The sequence below is a fragment of the Indicator indicator genome, chromosome 4 (assembly GCF_027791375.1).
Source record: "Indicator indicator isolate 239-I01 chromosome 4, UM_Iind_1.1, whole genome shotgun sequence".
NCBI classification, from domain to species: domain Eukaryota; kingdom Metazoa; phylum Chordata; class Aves; order Piciformes; family Indicatoridae; genus Indicator; species Indicator indicator.
The window spans coordinates 4,422,942-4,445,870 of NC_072013.1; the positions used below are offsets into that span (position 1 = coordinate 4,422,942).

The 22,929-nt window shown below is 39.3% G+C and overlaps 1 protein-coding gene across 1 annotated transcript in view; it reads left to right on the forward strand.

Annotated features, from left to right (window-relative positions):
• Window positions 1-22,929, forward strand: part of SPTLC2 (serine palmitoyltransferase long chain base subunit 2) — a 69,238-nt gene that overhangs the window by 15,413 nt on the left and 30,896 nt on the right. Inside the window, exons 3-9 of the mRNA XM_054400491.1 lie at window positions 1,574-1,728; window positions 2,724-2,872; window positions 3,090-3,214; window positions 8,526-8,619; window positions 11,166-11,271; window positions 12,109-12,328; window positions 14,208-14,334. Of these exons, the coding sequence (XP_054256466.1) occupies window positions 1,574-1,728; window positions 2,724-2,872; window positions 3,090-3,214; window positions 8,526-8,619; window positions 11,166-11,271; window positions 12,109-12,328; window positions 14,208-14,334 (976 nt within the window). The remainder of the gene's footprint in view (window positions 1-1,573; window positions 1,729-2,723; window positions 2,873-3,089; window positions 3,215-8,525; window positions 8,620-11,165; window positions 11,272-12,108; window positions 12,329-14,207; window positions 14,335-22,929) is intronic.

Here is a 22,929-nt window from a genome sequence, read left to right on the forward strand (position 1 = left end):
AGTAGTCACTTTAAGGCTCTTTCCTGTACAATTGGTGGTATGTGGCTGCAAAGGAGTGGACCTAGAGGTTCTTTTACTCCAAACTTAAAGAACAAAGTTGCAAAGTCATTAATATAGGAAGGTAAAGAAGAAAACTACTCTTCCTGCAGTCATACATTGTAAGTAAAAGCTTGTTAGTGCTTGTTGTTTGAGTTGTCATTAAAAAGCTGGCATAAATACTCCCAGTTTGGCTTTGGTGGTGCAAATGTCAGGCACCATAATTTGGTCAGATAATCTGTCTTGCTTATTGTATCACCAGAAATAAAATACCCTTCAATGTGTTTGCATTTCTCTTGTGAAAAACAGAAGCCCTTGCCTTTGTCATACAGCAGCAAATGAATTATGCATTCTTATCATTACTGAGTGTCAAACTTTCTTGTAATTGAATAGTAATAAAGAAATCTCATTATTTTGGAGCATTTTAAATAAGCTAGAAAAAAATGTTCTTGTGTGCTCAAATGTCCTTGCTGTCACAATTAGTGTGACATTCTTGTGTGTTATCCATTCAAGACAGTCTCTTACTTTTCCTGAAAAACATTGGAAGGGAAGCTAGAATTCAGGAAATGCTCATGCAAAGAAATCCTGTGGGATGTAAGTGCCGATAAGCTGTGCAGAAGAGAGGTACCATAACGTAGTTTATTTGCTCGAATTCAGAACAAAAAAATGTGGAAAGTTGTAGCAGTAACCTCTCTGATAATGCAAATGCTGCTATATTAAATGAATTTCTGATCTACAGAATAAAATATGGCGGAGTACCAGAGTTTTCAAACTCTTTGTGTATTCAGTAGAGCAATGCATACTGTTTGGTACCAAAAAGCAATTGCATGTTCCCTTGCTCTGCTTAGCTCTGAAGGCTGAGTATGAATCTCTTGTAAAGATGATAAGGTCATGAATTTCATGGAGGAGGTTATTGTATGTTTCGAGAAGGATGCTCTCCTCAACTCCCCTGCAAAAGCTGGAAGGAGAGCCAAGCTATTTCAAGTCCCATGTTTGTTCAGAGAACGAGACCTCATTGTGTCATTAGGAGCAACCAATTCAGTTTCTGTGTTGCTTTCACCCCTCTCTCTCCTATACGTTAAAATTCTTCGAGGCTTTCAAACTTGAAGCGTGTCCTAATGCCACAATTATTTTTCCTCATTGTGGTTGGTGGCTTTTAGTTTCTATGACCTGCTAGAGAAGTTGTATGCAAATCAGCACCTGATTTTGAGGAAATCTTGGGGGCGTAGTAGATTTACAGGTTGAGAAAGTTTAGAAATCACATCTAGCAGATAGATTTCTGTGCTGGCAAATTAATCTTCGGTGTTTTGCTGCTGTCTCACCTTCAGTTGATTTTGCACTGGCTTGGATTTCCAGGATAAAACCACTTTGGGTGGAATTGGTTTCAGGGCTTGTAATGAAGAGCTCTTGAATTTTTTTTCTTGAGTTCTCTTTTTTCATTTCTAAATTACACCTGAATGACAGAATTCACTTATTCCTCTCCTTCTTGGTTTCGTGTAATACAGGTTTTCCTTTGAGTACTCTTGATGTTTTTCAGGACTTTGTCCCATTGTACCAGGACTTTGAAAATTTCTACAACAGAAACCTCTACATGCGCATTCGGGACAGCTGGAACCGTCCAATCTGCAGTGTGCCAGGGGCCAAAGTGGACATGATGGAGAGAATTTCTCATGACTATAACTGGACATTCACGTGAGTCAGAAGTGAAGAGCTGTCATGGAGCAGAGGGTCTGTAAGAGCAAGTTGCATGCTGTGAGGTTAAAGAAGGAGGGAATTGTGTGTGTTTTGGGCTTTCAGTGGCTTCAATCAATGAATTTACTTTTTTGAGACACATCTGACCAACAGGGTGATTATATGTCTATAATATTTTGGCTGCTTATGTAGGCTTCTGACTGAGTTAAGATTTCATGGTCATATGCCTATAATAAAATTAGTAGTTTGGGTGTGATAAGCAGAAGCTAGACCAGGTACCTTATATTGCACTGCTGATTGTACCTTTGTGTTGTTTTAGAACCAGTCCTGACACTTGAAGTAAACATCTGAAACTGAATTTAACACAATTGTTTTGACTCAGTCTGTAGAAACAAAATCAGAAATGCAAGAAGGATTTTTAAAAATTTGAGAGAACAGTGTTGTGAAGAGGTTTGCAGCACAGTACTTGATGAAACTAGTCATGTCTCTCCTTGGCTTTCAAGGGCAAAAGAATTAAAACTTTTTTTCTGCTAAACTTCTTCCTTAATTTCCTTGTCATGTATTGTTAGTACAGCAGTGCCAGATGTGTTTCCTTTATATGGTTAGAGGACATCCTGCCTGAAGGGCTGCCAGATTAATTGATCTAGAGATCTTAGTTTGTAGTTGACAAGAAAGCTGTGTTTCTCTGGGTCGGGGAGAGAGAAATGTCAGAGAAACAACAAATGGTTTGAAAAGCCTCAAGTAATTTTAGGTATGTTTTTAATTATTTTATTGTGAACTCTTCTACAGTCTAGTTTGAGATGATAGGATAGAGATAGCTTTTTTGTCACTGATTGGTTTCATAATGAGGAGCACTACTGAAATAACTTAATGTTTGGTTCTATTGATTTTTTTGATATTTCAATGCATATTCTAGGAGACTGAAATAAGAGTCTTCTGATGTAGTTTGTTTGTTTGAATTGTGGGTGTTCTAACTTGTGGTGGTTTTAAAACAGGTACACAGGGAGAGTGATAAAGGACATTATTAATATGGGTTCCTACAACTACCTTGGATTTGCACAGAAGTCTGGAACTTGCCAAGAAGCAGCAGCTAAAGTTCTGTCCCAGTATGGAGCTGGGGTGTGCAGCACTAGGCAGGAGATGGGTAAGTTGGAGCAAGATAGCATGCTCCCTGAATGTATGTTTCGAAGGCAGTAATCTGATTGCAAGTCTTTGAAACATTATGTGTTCCAGCTTTTGAACCTTGGGCTAACCAATAAAGAAGATTTTAGTTTGGTGAAAAAGAAAAATTACTTGCTGGGTTTAGTTTACATAGTGAAAACTTCTCCTCACTCTGAATTTCTCATTTGTCTTATATTCAGGAAACTTGGACAAACATGAGGAGCTGGAAAAGCTAGTTGCCAGGTTCCTAGGTGTGGAATCCGCAATGGCATATGGAATGGGATTTGCAACCAACTCTATGAACATTCCTGCTTTAGTTGGCAAGGTATGGCTTAAGTACTAGCAAAAGCTCATCTAACAAAGATTCTGCTGGTTGGGTTTTCTAAAATCTACGTGTTTGGTTTTGTTTTCCTTCAGTGGTAGGTATTCTCTGTGGAAACTATAGATCACAGTATGCATCTCTAACTTTCACAGAAATCTTTTTGGGAAACATCATCCATGCGACCAGCACCAGTCCAGATCGTGCCCTCTTTCTGGGAGGGAGCCTCCCATGTTGAGGCTTGTTTCCTCAGGCTATTAATTAGTGTATGAAGTGGTTGCTAATTAACAGGCTGATTGGCTGAAGGAATTTTGATGCTCTTGAGACACTAAGAAATGGTTGTGTCAGTGAGAGAGACAGATGAGCTGAATTGCATCTTGGTACATACAGAATTTATTATCTTTGAGTGACAGTTGAAAAATCCTTCTTCTGAAGGAGCCAAAATCCTAGTAGAAAAGATACTTGAGGGAAGCAAGGTTAAATGTAGACTGGTGATGTCTATTATATGCCACATAAAACAGTACACAACGCAGCCTGTGTCCTGCATCTCACACTATGGGTTTTTTAGTTTTTTAAGTGAAATGGAAGAGAGCTCTTTGTTAGCATCTTCTGATGCAACTACTTGAACCATTTCCTCCGTTTGAAAATGATTCACTGTTAGCCTAATACTACTACCCTATTGGAGTTCTTTGTCCCTGTGTGTTTTCCTTTTGTTCATTTATTTTTCTACTTCCTGAGATAATTTTGTGAATTCTTCACTTGTGATATCTACAGATCATAAAATTGTTGCCTTTTTCTTTTTGGTAACTTTTCTTCCTGGTGAATCGTTTCTTGACTAGCTGTAGTGTCTTCCCTCATGCTGTTTTATTTGTAACAATGAAGCAACACTGTCTACATTATGCGTCTCTTCTTTTGGTCTGTTAAAGTTTATAAATATCAAATGCTTTCCATAATGAAAGGCATTTTTGAGTCCAATGCCAGAGACAAATTCAGTGATCCAGATTTAGTCTTTCTGGAGCCAAATACCTCCACAGTGCTATGATTTTGAACAATGTATGTTACTCCTGACATATCTTCTACTTGCATTTTTCTCCTCTTTGTCTTCCAACATCTTTTTCTCTTCAACAGAAAAATTATTCATGTTTTCCGTGAGATCTTTTGGATCCAGAACACACAGTTGAATATATTTAAGTAGACTCCTGTCTGTTGTAAGTCAGTGCCAATTGTCCATTACTGCAAGGTTGCTTAATCTTTTTTCTGTATGGATCCCACTCTATATATTTAAAACCTTATCAGAATATCTGAGATGCCTGACTCAGTTCCTTATTTTCCATGCTGTACAACCAGTGAGAGAATCTGAACAGTAAAATCCAAGGCTCGTAACATACCTGTTTTCAGGCACATAACTTGTGCCAACTAAACCAACTCTTTTCATAAATGGATAGAGCAGTCTATACTGTGTTAATAATGAGCATACTTGGGGTTTTGTGCACTTTAAATACAGAAGTAAGAAGCTTCTGCTCCTAATACTACCAGTGACTAATCCAAAGAGAAAATGCCCTCTTCTGAAGAAAAGAGGGTTTTGTCAAATGAACCATTTTGCGGTTTAGGATGTTCACTAAGTGCTTTTTTTGGGCTGCCTAAAGTTGCTTCTTGCTGCACTTTTGATTTCTTCATTGTCTGTCGATAAGGGCTCGCATAAAACCTGAACTCTGGCACCACCCGGTACACAATTGGCTGTGTGTGCACAGCTTGTTTGGCAATGCTTTGTCAAGAGTCCTCAGTAAATCCCAGAGATTCTCATACTTGAGTAGTATCTGGGGTGCTCTCTCTCTCTAACTCTTGTTTGTGTATCTCTGCATGTCCTACATACATTTTCAGATACAAAGCTACTTGGAACATGAATTTTTGGAAGTTTGGCAAATACAGTTATCTGCATTTGACCAGGAGTTTCTTTTGACAGTCACTGATATGATTTGAAGCTAATAATTATTTATATTGTATCCAGACACCTATAATGCAATTTAATTAGCTCAAAACACAAACCGCTGAACTGGAATTGCTCTCATGTGTCCAATATGCAGTATTGGACCACTCATTCTGGTTTTGCTCTGTGAAATCCTTGAGCACTTGATTTATGTTGCTACTGAATCCTTTTCTAAAAGTAACATACATGACTTGACTGTCCTAGAGATACAACTCCACTCCATAATCTAATCAGCATTGGTCAGCAAAAGAAATTGAAAAGCTTCATCGATATTACCTAGTCGATCTTTATACACTATGCCTGGTGACCAGCAGCTTCTACTAAGCAGATCCCGAAAAGAGGTATAGTTGGTATACACTGAAAGTTGATTTTCAGTGCTGTTAAAGCATCACTAGAAACAGGTCTTTCTGCACTTGGCAGTTTTCAGCAGGAGACTTGCTGATGACAGCCAAGTTGTTTGCTGCCCAGTACAGTAACTGCCAAGTATGCTGCGTTTAGGGCACAGATAATGAGATTTGAGGATTCAATAGTGAAAAGTTGTTAGACTGTTTAAGGCTAGTTAGACTCCAATTAGTGTTAGCCGTCTTCTCTAATGTAAGATTGCTGATAAATGCAACTTACCATTGTAGTAGCAGCATCAGTGATTGCTGTACTATACCAGTGACTTATCTGATCATTTCCCCTCTCTCTAGTGGCAAGCAATACTTCACTTCTACTTCCTCTTCAGCTTTAAATTAACTTACTTTGTCTAATTGAATGTCCTCTTCTGTCACAGGGGAGTGAGAAGTTGCTCAGCGATTTTGTTAAAGCTTTTCTCTACCAAAAGCTTATACTTATTTTTATGGAGAAGCTCCTTAGAGCTTATTAATCTCTTCTTTTTTTTTTTTTTCCCAATCTATCCCTTTTCCTACTTCCTACCATATAAGAAAGATACTAATACCTTATTATTGTATTCAGTTTTTGATACAGTAGTATTTAAGAGCAGTGCCCTCTGACATAGCATCCATACTCCTTGTAGTGGCTGCAAAGATCAAATGCTAGTTGGAGATTTCCATGCTTCTTATGCTAAAGTCTGAAATGTGCAGTCTATGTCCTTGTAACAGCAGTTTGAACACTTAAGATTAAGTGCAGTTTCTGGGGGAAACCACTCTTGAGCTTTCCCAGTATGCGGAGTATTTCTAGGTACATTACAGTTCTAGTGGAGAATTTCCTTTTTTTGTGGAGAAAATAATCCTACTGTTTGTGGTACCTCCTGTGTCTGAGGACATTGTGTAGGCAATGCTTTTCACAGCTCCTTCTAGTAACTCTCATCACAGAGATGTTCTTGACACTTTGTTCCACTAATTATTAATAGAGAAACATAGAATGAGCATGTGTTTAGTGTCAAATCTTCAGCACCTAGCCATACCTGTAGGATTTTTAAGTTAAAAATACCACTTTTAGTGGTTGCAGCAGATTTGCATAGTGGGCCAAAGTTATTTAGAAATATTATTGCTTTCTTACAAACTAATTCCCCAATATACATTTCCGTAGTCCACAGTGATAACACTGTGCCTGAATGTTCACCACATCAGTTATTGACCTGTAATTGTTGCTGCTCTCAAAACAGATGTATCCTGTTTTGATATTTGTCCAAGGATATATCTTGGACAAATTTAATTGCTTTTTGAAAATGCAAGCAAATTAAATATGTTTAATGGCTTCAGGAAACTCCATTTCACTGCAGTTTTGTTTTCTACTTCTTGTCTCTTCTGTATTGCCTCCATCTGCAAAGTACTTAATAATTCTGTTCATTCAAAAAAATTATTCCCTTTGGAACTGAGCACACATGGGTTGAGTCAGCGGTTACCTCCTAATGTAAGAAATAGTTGAACTTTGATAAGGCCTTTAATCTAGGACTTCTGTGGCCTGTTTCCTAGCACTGCTATAGACTTCCTGAGTGAAGTGTGGCAAGAACCTCTTCTTTTATGACAAGGTTACCCACTTGGTGGATGAGGGAAAGGCTGTGGTGGTTGTTTACTTGCACTTCAGTAAAGCTTTTGATAGTGTTCCCCACAACATCCTTGTGAAAAAACTGTTTGCCCTAGGCCTGGATGGATGTACACTCTGCTGGATCAAACACTGACTGAGTGGCTGGGCCCAGAGAGTGGCAGTGAATGGAATTAAATCCAGTTGGTGACCAGTCACAAGTACAGTTCCCCAGGGCTTAGTCCTGTTGAATATCTTTATCAGTGTTCTTGAGGAGGAGATTGAGAGCACTCTCAGTAAGTTTGCAGATGACACCAAGTTAGGTGAGAGTGTTGATCAGCTGGAGGGTAGGAAGGCTCTTCACAAGGACCTGGCCAGGCTAGATGGATGGGCTGCAGCCAGTCACAGGGGCTTCAACAAGGCCAAGGGCTGAGTCCTGCACTTGGGTCACAACAACCACTTGCAACACTAGGGGCATGGAGCTGAGTGGCTGGAAAGCTGCCTGACTGAAAAGGACCTGGAGGTCTTGGTTGACAGCAGTATGCACAGGTGGCCAAGATGGCAAACAGCATCCTGGCCTGTATCAGCAACAGTGTGGCCAGTAGGAGTAGCAAAGTGATTATCCCCCTGTACCCTGGTTGACAGCTGTCTGGACATGAGCCAGCAGTGTGGCCAGGAAGGCCAGTGGCTTCCTGGCCTGCATCAGGAATAGTGTGGCTAGCAGGACTAGTGAGGTGGTTGTCCCACTGTACTCAGCACAGGTGAAGCTGCACCTTGAGCATTGTGCTCAGTTTTGGGTGCTGCAGTGTAAGAGAAATATTGAGGTACTGGAGCAGGTTTGGATAAGGGTGATGAAGCTGGTGAAGGGAAAGGGCTGTCAAAGACTGGAACAAGCTGCCCAGGGAAATGGTTGAATCGCCATCCCTGGATCTATTTAAAAGCTGTCCAGATGTGGTGCTCAAGGATATGGTGTAGTAGTGGCCCTGGTAGAGTTAGATGAGGGTTGGACTTGATTTTTGAAGGGCTTTTCAAACCATAGTGACTCTGTGATTCTTTTTCACCTGGCTGCTTAGGAGGATGAATGCTAATCATCACCAGGAGATACTCAGGCATATTCAGCTGTAGCACTTCTGTGAAAAGTGAGATTTAAGTAGTTCTTGTAGTGAACAGCAGTCATGTATTTTTATTTGCCATAGTAAGGTCGCACAATTTCTTAGCAAGTCTCGCCCGGACTAGCTGCATTTATGTGGGAAATACGTATTTATTTATTAAATGATCTCTAAGCGTTTCAGAGCTGGAAAGTGTTGCTTGGCTGTGAAACATAACATTTTCAGTATCTTCTTCTTTCCCCTTCTAATTCAGGGCTGTCTGATTTTGAGTGATGAACTGAATCATGCATCACTAGTTCTTGGAGCAAGACTGTCAGGAGCAACTATTCGAATCTTTAAGCACAACAGTAAGTATCAGATGGTGGGCTCTGCTACAGAGGTGCTAGAGATCGGATACAATCTCTTCTATCTTCTGATACTTGGAAATCCAATTTTGTGCTGGTGACCTAAAAGGTTAGAAGATTGCTGATACCGAGAATTTTATCAGCCCAAATTGGGTATTTTTTGATCCACTTACCCTGGAGTTGTCCCAGCTTACATCTGCATATGAAGAGAAACATACTGCCCTTTGGCAAATCTAGGGGCACTGATGTTTTGATGTGACTTCTTGTTACTTGGATAGCTTAGTGTAGTTAGACTATTCCAACAGTCTGTGTCACATAGTAATGTGATCTTGTAGTGGTCTGGGTTACTATTTGGCGAATAAGAAAGTTTAATTTTAGGACTAGATGCCAGCATGATTCTACAGTAACAAAAGCTTAAGAATGCAGATGTTCTAGCTGAACTAGATAGCCATGCATTTGTATAATGTACAAAAAGAAATTTTGGAATGTGAAGCATAGGTTAATTTCACTGAATACTCTCTTCCACTGTTTGTTTCCAAAATAAACAGGATTTTTATGTTGCTAGTTTCAGCTTCTTCCAAAGAAGATAGAATATCTTTCAGATTAAAAAACACTAAGGGTTTCCTTCTTTTATTCTCAGAAAGAGGTGCCTGGTTGTCCTTGATTAGTAAAGCCACTACCTTAATTCTTCAGCCACTCCTAATGCTTTTTATGGGATTATCTCTGAGATCATGATGCTTCTTGCTCTTTGAAGTGTGTGGTAATGACAAAAAAAGCTTGGGTGGCAGCAATTATTTTCCTTTCTTTGTCCTACTCGATAGTGGATCCTCTGCTGTGCTTATTGTTTCTTTTGCTACTATTTCTTTCTCTGTCATTTGAATAATTTTCTTTACAGAGTTGTAGAGCTTACCATAATGTTCAGTGATAATTTTGTTTATTTATTTATCCTTAATACTTAATAAATCACAAAGGTTTGTATTCTACTTCTGCATTTGTATACCTATGCTTCTGAACAAATTACAGAATTTCAGAGAACACTGGTGACAAACAGAGTTCTGAGTATGAGGAGAAGGAGCTCTTTTGTGATGAGGAAAATGAGAGGGTCTGTTTGAACGGGGTACAAACTAGCAGAGGTGAGATTGGGAGATATTCTAGAAGCTTTATAGATGGTGGGGATCTGTGAAGGTGAATGCAGTGGCAACTTACAATCAGAAGGCAAAATGCAGTCAGTGCTCTTGGCCTGTCAAGATGATGTGCAATTCATAACTAGGCATGTGTTCTCAGTCCTGCTCTTGTAATACTTTATGCTGCCTCAGGTAACTTCATTTTCCTGAGATGTTAATGGCTTCATTCATATTCTGCTTTTTAGAAATTATGGAAGAAAATGTAACATCCTTCTTCAGTGGTTTCGTTTTTTTCCTACCTTATTCTGCAGTCTGTAGCTTTCATTAAAGTCAGATCCAGTTCTCAGTCTTTCCCTTTTTCTTGAGAAATTGGAGCAGATGTTTATATTCCATTGTTCTTTCTAACTGCACTAAACTTGTCCTTTCTTCCTGGAAAAATTTGTTGGAGGCAGGGGCTTCACTGCTGACTTCATCTTTGTCTTTTTCTGAGCATTAGCTGTCTTTAAGCAGTCTATTAACTGACCTGTTTTTCTGTATGATCTCTAGTCTAGTTCTAGTTCACAAGCTCCTCTTCTGGCTACAACTGATCTAGTCTACCAGTCCTCTTTTCATGATCATTTGTGTTCTTTTTCATGCCTTAGTGTTTAAATTCTCTTGCTCAGCACTTTAGCTTTTATGGTTTGATTGCTCCCATCTCCACTCCTTTCTTCAGATGTTTTTTTCAGGACTGACTTCATGTGTATTTATGTGCTCACATTAGTCAGGTTCTCCTAGGATCATGTCAAGTGTTCATAACCAAAGCTAGTAAGGTTTCAGAATACATTGCTGTTGGCAACACCATCTCTCTAGTTTCTGAAATACTTAGCACTGTGCTCTTTCCTGCACTGCTGGTTCTTTTTTCTTCCTTTTCTGTTTTGGGTTTGGTAGCTTCCCATTCCACACTTCCAGTCTGTTCAGCTTTAAATAAAGTAGTTCTCTTGTTCTGCACTTTGGTCTGTGTTCTGCTTGTCTGTAGTGGATCATTCTTAAGCTTGCTTGTACTTTTTTTGACTTATTTTTTCCCGGAAGGACACACTACCTAAATTGCTTTTGCTTTTCCTCACAATGAGATTTTTTATTTTTTTACTTCCTTCCTTGTTTGCTGTTTGTGCCTAATGCTCTAACTTGGGATAATGCTTTTAGCTTGGAATAATGCTTTTAGCTTGGGATAATGAAATTCTTCCTCAGAGTTCATACAGTCACCCATTCCCTTCAATCTCATCCATGGGCCTGCAGCTAGATGAAGCCCATGCTTATTGACTTATGTATGGTCTGTCCTCCACACTGGAGCAATTTGTGCATTTCTGGAATACTGCTGTCATTAGTCATGTCAAAGCTCAAGCTAGTAGCTGTTTTGGTACCGTTTAACAGTAATTTCTGGTGCAGATATGCAAAGCCTGGAGAAGCTGCTCAAAGATGCTATTGTGCATGGGCAACCTCGTACACGGAGGCCCTGGAAAAAAATTCTTATCTTGGTGGAAGGAATATACAGGTACAAACTATTCTTTATGTTCCTAAGACCCTCCACGTGAGATCTAGCTGCTTAGTATTTGGGTTCCCTTGCCAAATCAAACAATGAATGCTGCCACTTCATAGTTATTTCATTAATCTCATCTGTGAATTAAATGGAGCTATGTTTGTCTCACATCCTGGACTTTCTGTTGCTGGTACTGTAGCTGCACCTGCTATTATCACAATGCTTCCCATACCCTGATTAGATTGTAGAAATTAATTAATCTAAACTGATTACTTACATCAGAGCTGAGATCTTAAATTGCTTGTCCATTCCATTCTTCCTGTGTTCATAGACAATGCTAGTGTGAATGGAATTGTGCAAATTGAATGTTTGCACTGAGAGTGAGTAGGAGCATCTAGCAGGCTTAGTTGTGTTAAACATTTAAATCACAGTTACTTTCAACACAAAATAGGGTATTCTGGAGTGCTACTAACCTGAAACCGCCAGGTAAGTAGGTGTCAGATCAGAATACTGACATAAGAGTGGAAGTAAAAGTGAGATGATTAATTCATAAGATTATCAGTGAACACATTGCTTTATAAAATTGTCATTGAACACATTCCTTTGCCTTAACTTACTGTTGCTGCTACTACTTAGTCTCTGTGTCAGCATCCCAGAGATGTTAAACAGGTAGAAAGCAGACATCGAGGCCCCAGGTGCAGGATAAGTTACATCTTTCTGCAGAACATGATGTGTCTAGCAAATTTTGTGTTCATACTGAAAGAGTGAAGAAAAGAAAGCTTAGTAACTTTAGGCTTTATGAGGCAGCCCCAGCAATTAAATGAACTGACCTGAATTTCTGTTTCTCAACAGTATGGAAGGATCCATAGTCCGTTTGCCTGAAGTGATTGCTCTTAAGAAGAAGTACAAATCCTATCTGTACCTTGATGAGGCTCATAGTATAGGTGCCCTGGGTCCTAGTGGCCGGGGTGTAGTGGAGTATTTTGGACTCAATCCTGAAGATGTGGATGTTATGATGGGAACATTCACCAAAAGCTTTGGAGCTGCTGGAGGATACATTGGGGGCAAAAAGGTAAAAAGCTAGGAATCTCATGGCTGCAGGCTGGAGATGGAGTCCTTCAGTAAACATTTTATAGTCAGTCTATTTCTCAAGTTTTCTGGTTATCCATTTGTTTCATAATTTTACATCTATACAGTATTTCATAATACATATATACATTTGTTGCGTAATTTTACATACATAGAGTGAAATTCTGCAGTGTAGTGGAGGCTAGTCTAGTAAAACACCTCATAGCTATATAGTTTTCACATGATCAGCAATGATCCCAGTTTCAGAATGTACAGTACTGGTGTAGTGTCTTTTTAGAAACTGCTAAGAGCCAGGAAGTAGGTGTTTCCTAATGTTATTTTTAATGAGACTTGCAGGAAAAATGCTAAATGCTGACATTTTTCATCATGTTCATCTTCTTAGGTTAGTCCAGTAGAACTGATTCCCTCTGGACTTGAACAGATTACTTTCTCTTAAAAGACACTTTCTTCACTTTTTGGTTGGTTTTGTTTGTTGGTTGGGATTTTTGTTTGGACTTTTTTTTTTGACTACTGACTCTTTTCTAGAAAGAGTACTGCTAGAAAGCGTTAGCCTTGCCAGGCTCCTCCTCTTGGGAGGAATGATGTAGGTGATTGCATGTGTCCCCTTTCTCATATCCTCAAATGTGTTTTACAGAACAGGCTTCTAAGCTTTACTTGAGAGTAATAGTCTACCATTTTGTTACTGTGACTAATTTTTTTTTTACATAGTGACAATTGCTGCAGCCCATCCAAATAGAGATGGGACTCGCAGATGTTTCTTTTGGGGAATTTACTGGAATTGGATTAAAATTACTGTGACATCTTCCCAGAAGAAAGCATCCTATTAATCTTTTTCCAAAGATAGTGAGCCAGCAGGATTAACTCTCTTGGCATAATGTGAAGCAGCTAAGAGTCCACAACTGTGTTTTAGCTGCTGTTTGAGGGATTGCTTTAGAGCTAAGAGAACTTAAATCTTCTTACCTGATTTGATTCAAAGTCTCTTTACAACTTCCTTTCATTTAACTTTGACTTCAGGCAGACAGCAACATAAAATTGAACACTCCCACATATTTCTGTAATATGTTCACAACTTGTGCTATCTGTAGGGCCATCATTATTAATTTTTATGGTAGCTGAAGACAGAATCTGTCCTGCCATTCATACTGCTCTTTATAATATTTTGCTGGAGTGTTCTGGATATTTAAGAGTGGGTTTGTTGCAGTTAACAAGCAGCCTGTATCTGCAGTGTGTTGGTCCTTTAGTTCCTGTATGACCTTCTTTTGTCCTCTAACAAATGTAGCAGATGTGTTTAGCTGGAAATGCAGGAAGGGACAGGCCAAGGTTCTTGCACTCTTAAATTAGACCTGCTGCTTTATTTATGTTATCCTGATAAATGGGAGAAAATATTTTGTGACCTGTTTCCCTGCTTGGTAACTAACTTGTGGTTAAACAGTTGTGCTGAGCACAATACATAAGCCCCTATGGATCCTAGTCCCCGCTATTCCATTTGTTTTAGACTCCCACTGGTTATAAACTCTTTTGAAACGTAACCTGCACACAGCTTGAGTGATGCAAGCAAAACACTTTGCTGCAATCCAGTGCTCAGGGTGTTGGCTAAACAAGCCTGTTGTAGGTATTTGTCTTTGATCAGCGCACATTCTTGCCTCCTGATATAATTATGGGTTGTCGTGCCCTTGCTGTTCGCTTTTCAACTGTTTATTACATATACCATAAAACCAGTCTTTGAGATACCTGCTCTCTTCCAGGACATTCTGAAAGAGGTTTCCTGTGGTGGTCTGTTTCATTGTATGATTAAGACATGACAATAAAGCGTATCTCTTGTGCTGGGAAGGCAATGTCTGATGGCTCTTGTGTCTTACTAGGAACTGATTGATTACCTCAGGACGTACTCTCACAGTGCTGTGTATGCAACGTCACTGTCACCTCCTGTTGTGGAGCAAATCATCACCTCAATGAAGTGCATAATGGGTGAAGATGGTACAACTGTTGGTGAGTCTTTCTAACAGTAAGCATGTGAAAGGGGGAAACTAAACAGAGCCTCTATCACTTTTAACAGATAACTCATTGAGTGGGCACATTCATAATTATCTGTTAGTACATGTAGACTTGGAATTTTTGGATCAACAAATAAATTTACCATCCTATTTGGCAGATCAGCCTAATAACAGGGTAATGAATTTTCAGCTAGAGGTAAGTCATCTTAGCCTTGTCCAAGACACAGTATTGTCTTGTATTGATTTTTGTTGTGTCCAGCTTTTGTAGCTGCCTTCTTTCTCTTTCCCATTGTCCATCCTTTGTTGATTGCCTCACTTTTAAATCACTTTCAGAGTATTTTGTTGTGTATCCTTTTCGGCTGGTTAGTACAGAGACAATGCTGTTTATTTTCATCTGTAGTATGGTTTGATGTTTGTGCCTCAGAAAATACAGGAATGTTTCTGAAATTTCATTTTACTTGGGGAGCTAAAGGCAGTTTTCAAGATCAGTAGAGTTAGTGTATCAGGAGAAGAAATTCAGCATGTTCATCATCTTTGTGTGTCTGAAAGTAAGAACAGGGGAATCCTTGCTAGTCTCGATGCATTCAGAGTAAAACCTGCAAGTTCTCTTGTCCCATTTGCCTAGGAGGTAGCAGATTGTTTCACTTATAGCAAGAAGTAAATAGCTTGCACTTGTAAAGCATGAGCTGCCTTGAAACTGAAATTGTACAGCACTAGGCATGTAGGTTTCTTTTCCCTCTTCATAGGCAATTAAAAAGTTGAGTAGCTCACATAGGACAGCAGTGAAGATCTGTCTATAGTGCTCAGTTCAGAAGCTCTTTGAAGAATTCAAACTGCAGAATATATTCAGTTGTGGGAGTTTCAGGCATCCGGCCACGAGGTGGTGGTGGTGTATACTGAAGAGCTGTGTTTGCTTTTGAACACGGGTCATCTGGCCAAATAACCTGACAGATGACTCCTGCAGTGAAAAAGCTCGCTGGAGAAATTACTCTGGAATTTTTCTGTTGTAATGGATTTCATTCAATTTGCTTACAGAGTTAAGTGCCAGCAATTGGTGTTGGTGGTTGCTCAATAGAGAAGTCGTCACTGAGGCAAGCACAGCCAGGCAAGCAGTCTGTATCTGCACTCTTTTAGAGTGGACCGTGTGAGATATGTGTACCATCCAAGAGTTCTCCTCAAGGCTGCTCTCGAGGACAGATAGTAACCAACCCTCAAACTACGTGAAAAGTTAAGATGTGCAAAAGGCCTGGGTCTTGCCATCATCTTAAAAGTAACTATAGTACTCTTTCAAGCTGATGAACAGTGTGTGGTCTGCTCAGGCGTTGCTTGTTTTGGGTTTCTTCCAGTATCTCTTTTGCTTAATGAAGTGGAAAGCAAGAAATGTGTAACTGATTTCTGTTTGCAGTATTCAAACTAAGGCATTTTTGATCCATTCTGAGGCTACAGTGTGATATTTGTTCAAGCCAGGAGAATGGAAGCAACTTCCACACCAGACTGTTCTCTTGCCATTATGCCAGCAAGATCCATCAGAGTTGAAAAGTGAACCAGATTGGGAATCAATTTGGCAAAAGAATAAAAGGCCTTCTTTGTTGTAATGTTCCTTAAAATGCACATCAGGCTACATCCTTCTCATTTGGTGCTAAGGAGTACCAGAATTCCTAGCCACTTTTTCTATCAAGGGGGAAAAAAAATAAGTTTTTCATGTTTGAAAGCTGTGTCATTTCAAAGAAGAGTCTGTATGTCTGAGTTCTGTATGCACCGGAAGTGCTGGATTATAATAATTGGTTAGCCAAAGTTCTGTCTGCTCGCACTCAGAATCTCTCAGCTACAGGTCTCATGAAAGTGTTACTGGCTTTCCAAGCATCTAAGTCAGCCCTCAGCTAGGGTGATCACCTCATAGGATGATCCCTGCATGAAAGTGCTTCTCTGCTTCATTTCCTGCACAGTGCTGTTCCCAGTCATGGATTTTTTTATTTGCCTTAGGGCTTTAGAGATAATATTCCCTTGTAGGCATTTTATGCGGATGCAGTTGGCAAAAGTTCAGTTGAGTAAATCGAGCAGCTGCTTAATGATAGCATGACAAAATTTTTTCCTTGTTTAAGGGCTTTGGTTGAAAAACCTCTGTTTGGATTCTGTGGAATTTTGGGTGGGGCTCTGGAGGACCAGTGCCTGCAGTTGGTTAGACTATGAGTAGATATGGAGTAGAGTGGTGCTGGTAAGAGTTGTTAATTGTGGAAGACAAGTAGAGAAATAGTGTTAAACTGGGTCACTGATAAGTACCTCTGAATTGACTGTGTATAACAAAAAATTTGCTTCTTTTTGAATTAGTCAAGCTGAACTAGTGGAGGAAAGGAAACTAAGAGCAATGGTTTTACAAGGGCACAGGAGTTGGAGCTGCAATCGAAACAGTTTTTTGATCCACTGCTAAACCTTTTAATGGTTTCAAGAATGCTTTCTTGAAAAGGGTCTTTATGGCTTCTTTGCCTGCCTGCTTCTGCTCCTAATGCACTATTTTTAAGAGCTGCTCTTCTCCATGGCATCAAACCTGTGTGGAAATTCTGATGTCAGATTGAGATGGCCTGATAGCTGAGGAGCAAGTAGAAGGAAGCAATTAGGTTTTGAGAACAAAAGAGGGGTTTGTGTATTATTTTGCAGGGATAAGTTCATTCTCTCCTCTTCAGGTTATTTCTAAATCTAATGAAACATCTGGAGGCTCAAAACTTACAGTATAAGGCATTGTAGTTGCTAAAACTTCACGTAACTAAAAAAAGTAAATATCTTCTTTCAGACCTTTCCAGCAAGCTGCCAGTGACTAAATAGGATATTCGTAGGAGGCAGCACAGACAAAATACAGATGCTATTAAAAACTGAAGGACTGCTTATAAAGAACTTAAGATAGACAGCATGCAATGTGCTGCCTGAATTGGAACAGTAGTTTCTTGTGTCTTGATTTCTGTTGAAACTAATCTGTTAATTTTTTGTACTGTTTATGCGTGTAAGTGACTAACAAGTTTCAATCTCTTTGAAGACAGTTACAGGAATATAATTATGTATGAATACAAGTGTATCACTTGCTCCTTCATCTAAACTGCAAAAAATCCTCCCAACAGCCAAAGTGATGGCAGAGCCGTGTTATGGGTTCTTGGTAGTGGTGCTTCCAATACAGAGACTGTCTTTGAAGGAACAGTTGTCCTCAAGAGTAGTGAACATTTTAAGCACGTGGAATGTCTTTAGACAATGTACATGGATATCTCATATATCATTACATTTAGCTTTGGTGTATACTTGAACAAGGTCAGTAGGAGAGCCAGAGGAGGCTTCTTTCCACAAAAGTAAAATTCTGGAGCTGGCTTTCCAATTCAAAATCACTATGGTTGAAATTGTTAACAAGCAAGTGTTGCAGATGCTTGTCAGTAGATGTTCAGTAGATGCTACTCTTTCTCTCTGTTCAGCCACAAAGATGAACTTCCAGCAGTTTGTAGATAAAGGGGCATTTTTCAACTAATAATAAAAAGCCACAATAAGCAGACTGTTTGGGGTCATAGTATGCACAAAGATGGAAAACTGATTTCTGGAATGGGGTTCTGAAAACTTCTTATGTGGAGCCATTTGATTCTTGCTGTTCATGCGGTGTTTGGGTTATTTAAATTGACTGTAGGGTAAATGAGACAGCTCAGTGCTTGTCCTGGAAAATGAAACATTAGGACTTACAGTATTAAGTACTTAATCTGTCTCAGTGAATTTTTCAGCATCAACAATTTTGTTTGAGTTGAAAGCTGGATTTTTCACTGTAACAATCTCACTAGGACTGGGAATCAGGTCAACTCCTTTCCACTGTTTACATAACAGCCAGTGATATATCCTGTGCAACTGCAGCTCTGTTAGCACTGTTGGTCTTTGGGACTCGGCCTCTTTGCTGCCATGATGACATTGCTGGGGCAAGGGGAAGAAAATCATAAAGTAACCTTACTTAGGTCTGGGCAAATAAAAACATGCAAGGTAAAACCAGTCTAGGAACTGGTTATCCTCCTTCAGAGGTTACACTTAGTTCTCTCTCCTATTAAAAACTGAATGTAAATCTTAAATCCATTTTGAACTAAAGCTGGCAGTGTTACTAGCTTGTAAAAGAGGTGAACTACTTCCTTCTGTGGATGTTAATAGTAGTGCTTATACATGCTGACATTTATGTTTACTGTCTTCCATCTCAGTTTCAGGAGGCAAATATCCAATGCTCAATCACGGCACTGTGTTTAGCATATATATGCTAAGTTGTTGATAGATCTTGCCCAGGATTACACTTAAATTTTGAGTGGATGTTGTTTTAAACACTGTTTAGAAACCAAGGGTTATCCTGCATGGCTCTAATGTTGCAAGCAATGGAGGTAGCAGTTGTACAGGCCACCCCAGCTGCTAAACTATCAAAAATTCTTAAGTAACCTTTGAAAGCTAGTCAGCTGTGCATACTTTGGTTGGTATTTGTCTCATCTGAGCACCTTAGTTGTAAAAAGCTAGTCAGAGGAATCAAAACCGAATAGTCAACAAATAAGGATTTCTAGTTTTGCCATGGCTGCACACAACAAACTCCAGTGACTTAAATCAGAAAAGGGAACCAATTATAGGCAAAGAGAACAGGAACGTACAGTTGTTGGCAGAGTGCTGAGCCTAACTGAGCTGCTGAGAAGACAGGACCATCTATATGGACAGGGAGAAACATGACGGAAACAAAGCTAAGCCTGGTCTGCTTGAATTCTAGGGAAGATAAAAAAAGACTACAATTGGTATTTTAACCTCCATGTGGTTAATTGAAGATATGACCTCAGTAGTTCAATCAGCTGCCTATCAGAAGGTTTCTGCAAGTGTTTAGTAAAGTTGCCCTTTTCTTTCCAAAGACAAGCCAGAAGTATATCTAATATTAGTGTAAGCAATAATGAAAGAGCCCATGTTACATCACTTAAATTCAATATTATGTAGCAAATAGTATAAATAGGAATTGTTTGTACCTTTCCAATGTTAGCAGTAATTGCTCTTGTACTCAGAAGGGGAAATAAATGCTCCTTTTGCAGACTGGGTTTGAAAACATTCTATTTGCATTAAAACTAATTCATCTGAATTTCCTCCAATAATGCACTTGCTAATGAGGTGTTAAATTATCACCTTAGGAACCCAGGGACCAGTCAAAACGTGTTTTTTTTTTTTTTGTTTTTTTGTTTGGTTTTTTTTTTGTGGTTTTTTTTTTTTTTTTTTTTTTTTTTTGTTTTGTTTTGTTTTGTTTTGTTTTGTTTTGTTTTGTTCATTGCTGCCCTTGAGAATCTCAAGCTGAGCTGAGAAACTGTTGGAAGAACAAATACTCTGGGGGTCATAAAGAGAGTTTCCTGCTTCCCTCCAGAGCACTAACAGTTTTAAACATCACTCTCTGTAGTTGTGCTTTCAGCTGGGGATCTTTTAAATCCAGCTTGTTGGTGCACCTCTGCCTCCCTCCCACAGAGCATGGAAAGCCTCCAGAAAAATTGCTTTAACCTAGGCTATGCGGGAAAAATCTTTCAGCCTTGGGTGCTTTGAAGAGTGTTTACAGATATTAGAAGAGCTGTACCCTTTGTGTTGGCCATTGGAATGTGAGAATTCTTCAGTGCCTCTTCTTTTGCACTTTGATATCAACATTCTGGTGTTTATGCAAAAGCTTATAAACCTTTACAACTGTACACCTGCTTTGTTCTCATAACATTCTGTTTCTGCTCAGGTGTGAACTGTCATCTTACATCTTTGTAGCTTAAATACTGTGTCATAGCAGAAATAAAACTAAGAATGTGCTGCTTTGAAGTAATTTCATTTTTGCCTATTTCTTACACTACATTTGATTTAAAACTTGTGGCTTGCTTTTTTACTCTCAATAGGAATTGAGATGTTACATTTCTACAGAATATTGATGTCTTGCTCATACAGGGAAAGGGGAAAATACTGGAGAGGAGCATAGTAGCATTGTTATCAGTAGTGTGACTAAAATGCTGTAAGTCAGTATGAATGTTGAAGTGTAAAAAGTGTTTGAACAGTAGTAATCACAAATTAGGTGATGTGCACTGTATGGAAGAGTTCATTATACCAGGAATGATACATCATTTACTAGAGCAGAATTTATTGAAAATAGGTGAATGACCCACACAATTACCACTTCCTACCATCAGACATGGCAACTGCAGCAGCTTTCTGTGTAGAAACATTAATACTAGTATTACAAGAGTGTCTGCACATGGCAAAATTTCATTCCCTGAAGTGCAAGTGTAAATGTTTCTAGCTTCTTAGGAAACAAGCAACAGTCTGTAATTGAAGCCCTTTCTGTGAACTGTGTGCAAGTGTTTTAGGCTATATGGGACTCACAGGCAAGTTGAAATACTGTGCTTGCCTACTTCAGTGGATTCCAATGTAAAATGTAGTTGGCACCAGGTCAGCTGATGCCATTTGACATCAGTGCAGTTGATCTACCACAAATTCCCCAAATTTGATAATCTTGTCAATCTACAATTTGGAATTTAGTGCTATTAGTGTGCAGATGTTTGCTAGTGTCACAGAATTAATAAACTTTGTTGGATAGTACAGTTCTAGTCTTTGAAAGTTGTCTGAAAAACCTGCATGCCAGTTAGAGTGTTTTGAGAGCATATATGGTCAGTGGAGACATTTGAGATGACTTTAAATAAAGTTGTGCAAGATCTGTTGCAGCCTAGCTTCAACAGTGCAGTTCTGTTCAAGACAAATTGGCTTGTCAAGAATAGGAGAAATTGACCTGTAGAGCTTCTTGCTGCCAGGGATAAGCTTCTGTTAATGCTCAGGTTATTGCCTAATTGTTGCATAGTGGAAAAGTTGTAGTTACAAGGCTGTCTGCATGGGGTTGGAAAGGTGTTACAGAGTATGCATGCTTCTCAAGTTTATGTTGGCTACCAGCTGCTAAGATTTCTTAACTCTTTGTGGACGGTGGGATTTCAAATTTAAAAAACAAAAACCAACAACAACAAAAAAACCACTAAAATACTTCTGAAGCTTCCTAGAATTTTAAAGCTTGTTTTCCTACTAGTCAGCTTTAATATTATATTGTATGAATGTATTGCCAAACTCAGGCCATAAGTGGGCAGTGGAGAATTCCCTTGCCCTACAACTAGCATCTCCAGAACTAACTACTCTGCACAAACAGATATGGTACTCTTGCGGAACAGCTGTCTGTACCAAGAGCTGGAGGCTGAACATTTAGTGCCCCCAGTCTCAGCTGCAAAGAACTTGTCTTTCCTAGGGTTGTTCCTGACAAGTAACTTGTTGTTCGGGACCTGGCATTGTACAGACAATTGTGGGGTTTATATGCTTTTGATCTTGCCAGGATCCTTGGATAGTATAGCTGCGCAGGGAAAACAAGTCTATAAAAGTCACAGCAGAGGCAAGGCTTCTGGGGTTTGGGCCTTTTTAGGCTCAAAGCCTACTCTTCCACCTCACTGCCCTTCCAGGTGGCAAGCTACCAGAAGCTGCTTGCCAAATATAACTTACTAACATGGGAAGGCTCAACACCCTTCCTGTTGAAATTATCGTGGAGTTTAAGGGCAAATCTGAAAGAACACTGAAGAAGGACAACCATGGCTGTTTTAACAGATGTGGGCAGTTCTGACACGGCATCAAATTTGCAAGTTATAGCTTTACATCATGAGATGAACCTCTTTACTATAAGCACGTTTGATGTGAAAAGAGAAACTTGAGATGTATGAGGACTGTGTTCTGTGAATGACTGAGGTGCTACCTTCTCAGTGACTTCACACAACAACTTTGTTTAAAAAAGCCAAATAAATAAAACCAAGTCACCTATTCCAGATTAGAAATTCGTAATTTTAGGACATGTTAGTGAAGAGCACATACACGTTTGCCATGTCCTGTCTCTTATGTTAGGTGAATGAAATCTCTAACAATATTGGGAGGCATAGCAAAGTCATGTTGAAGGACAAAACAACCTTTGCAAACTTATGTGCTCCATTCCATAAAGTCCCATTTAGTACCACTGAGGAAAAGTAGGTGTTTAGGACTATTCTATTCACTGTCCTTATTCCTTAAGGGATCCTCCTACCAAGAGACTAGTAGTAGAAAATAATCTGCCAAGGCTTTTTGTCTGTGTCTTCAGATTAAGTGCTAACACAAAGATGAAATACTTTTCATAGTACCTTACAGTATCAGTTACTGGTTAAAGCTTACTCCTGTGTAGGATCTCATTATCTCAAGCTTAGGGAGCCCATTTTGTAGTGCTCCTGTCATTGTTTCTTTATGAAGCTGATTTGTGTTCAGTTTGGCCACAAGATCGTACTCCATTGTTTATGGCTACTGTCTCCCAAAGAAGTTTGCCAAAGAGAAGAACAGTCAAACACATCCCAACTCTCAGCCCTGTTCACGAGGTAACAGAATGGATGCCCTAGCTCTGTTTGTCTCTTTTTAGACTAAGCTGATTTACTGCCCATTTCTGACCAGAGATGGGTACTTCATAGCTGACTAAATATCTATATCTCTTCCACTTTTCTTGCTGTGTTAGACCTTGTGTATTAATCTAACTGCCTCAGGAATAATGCTGTTA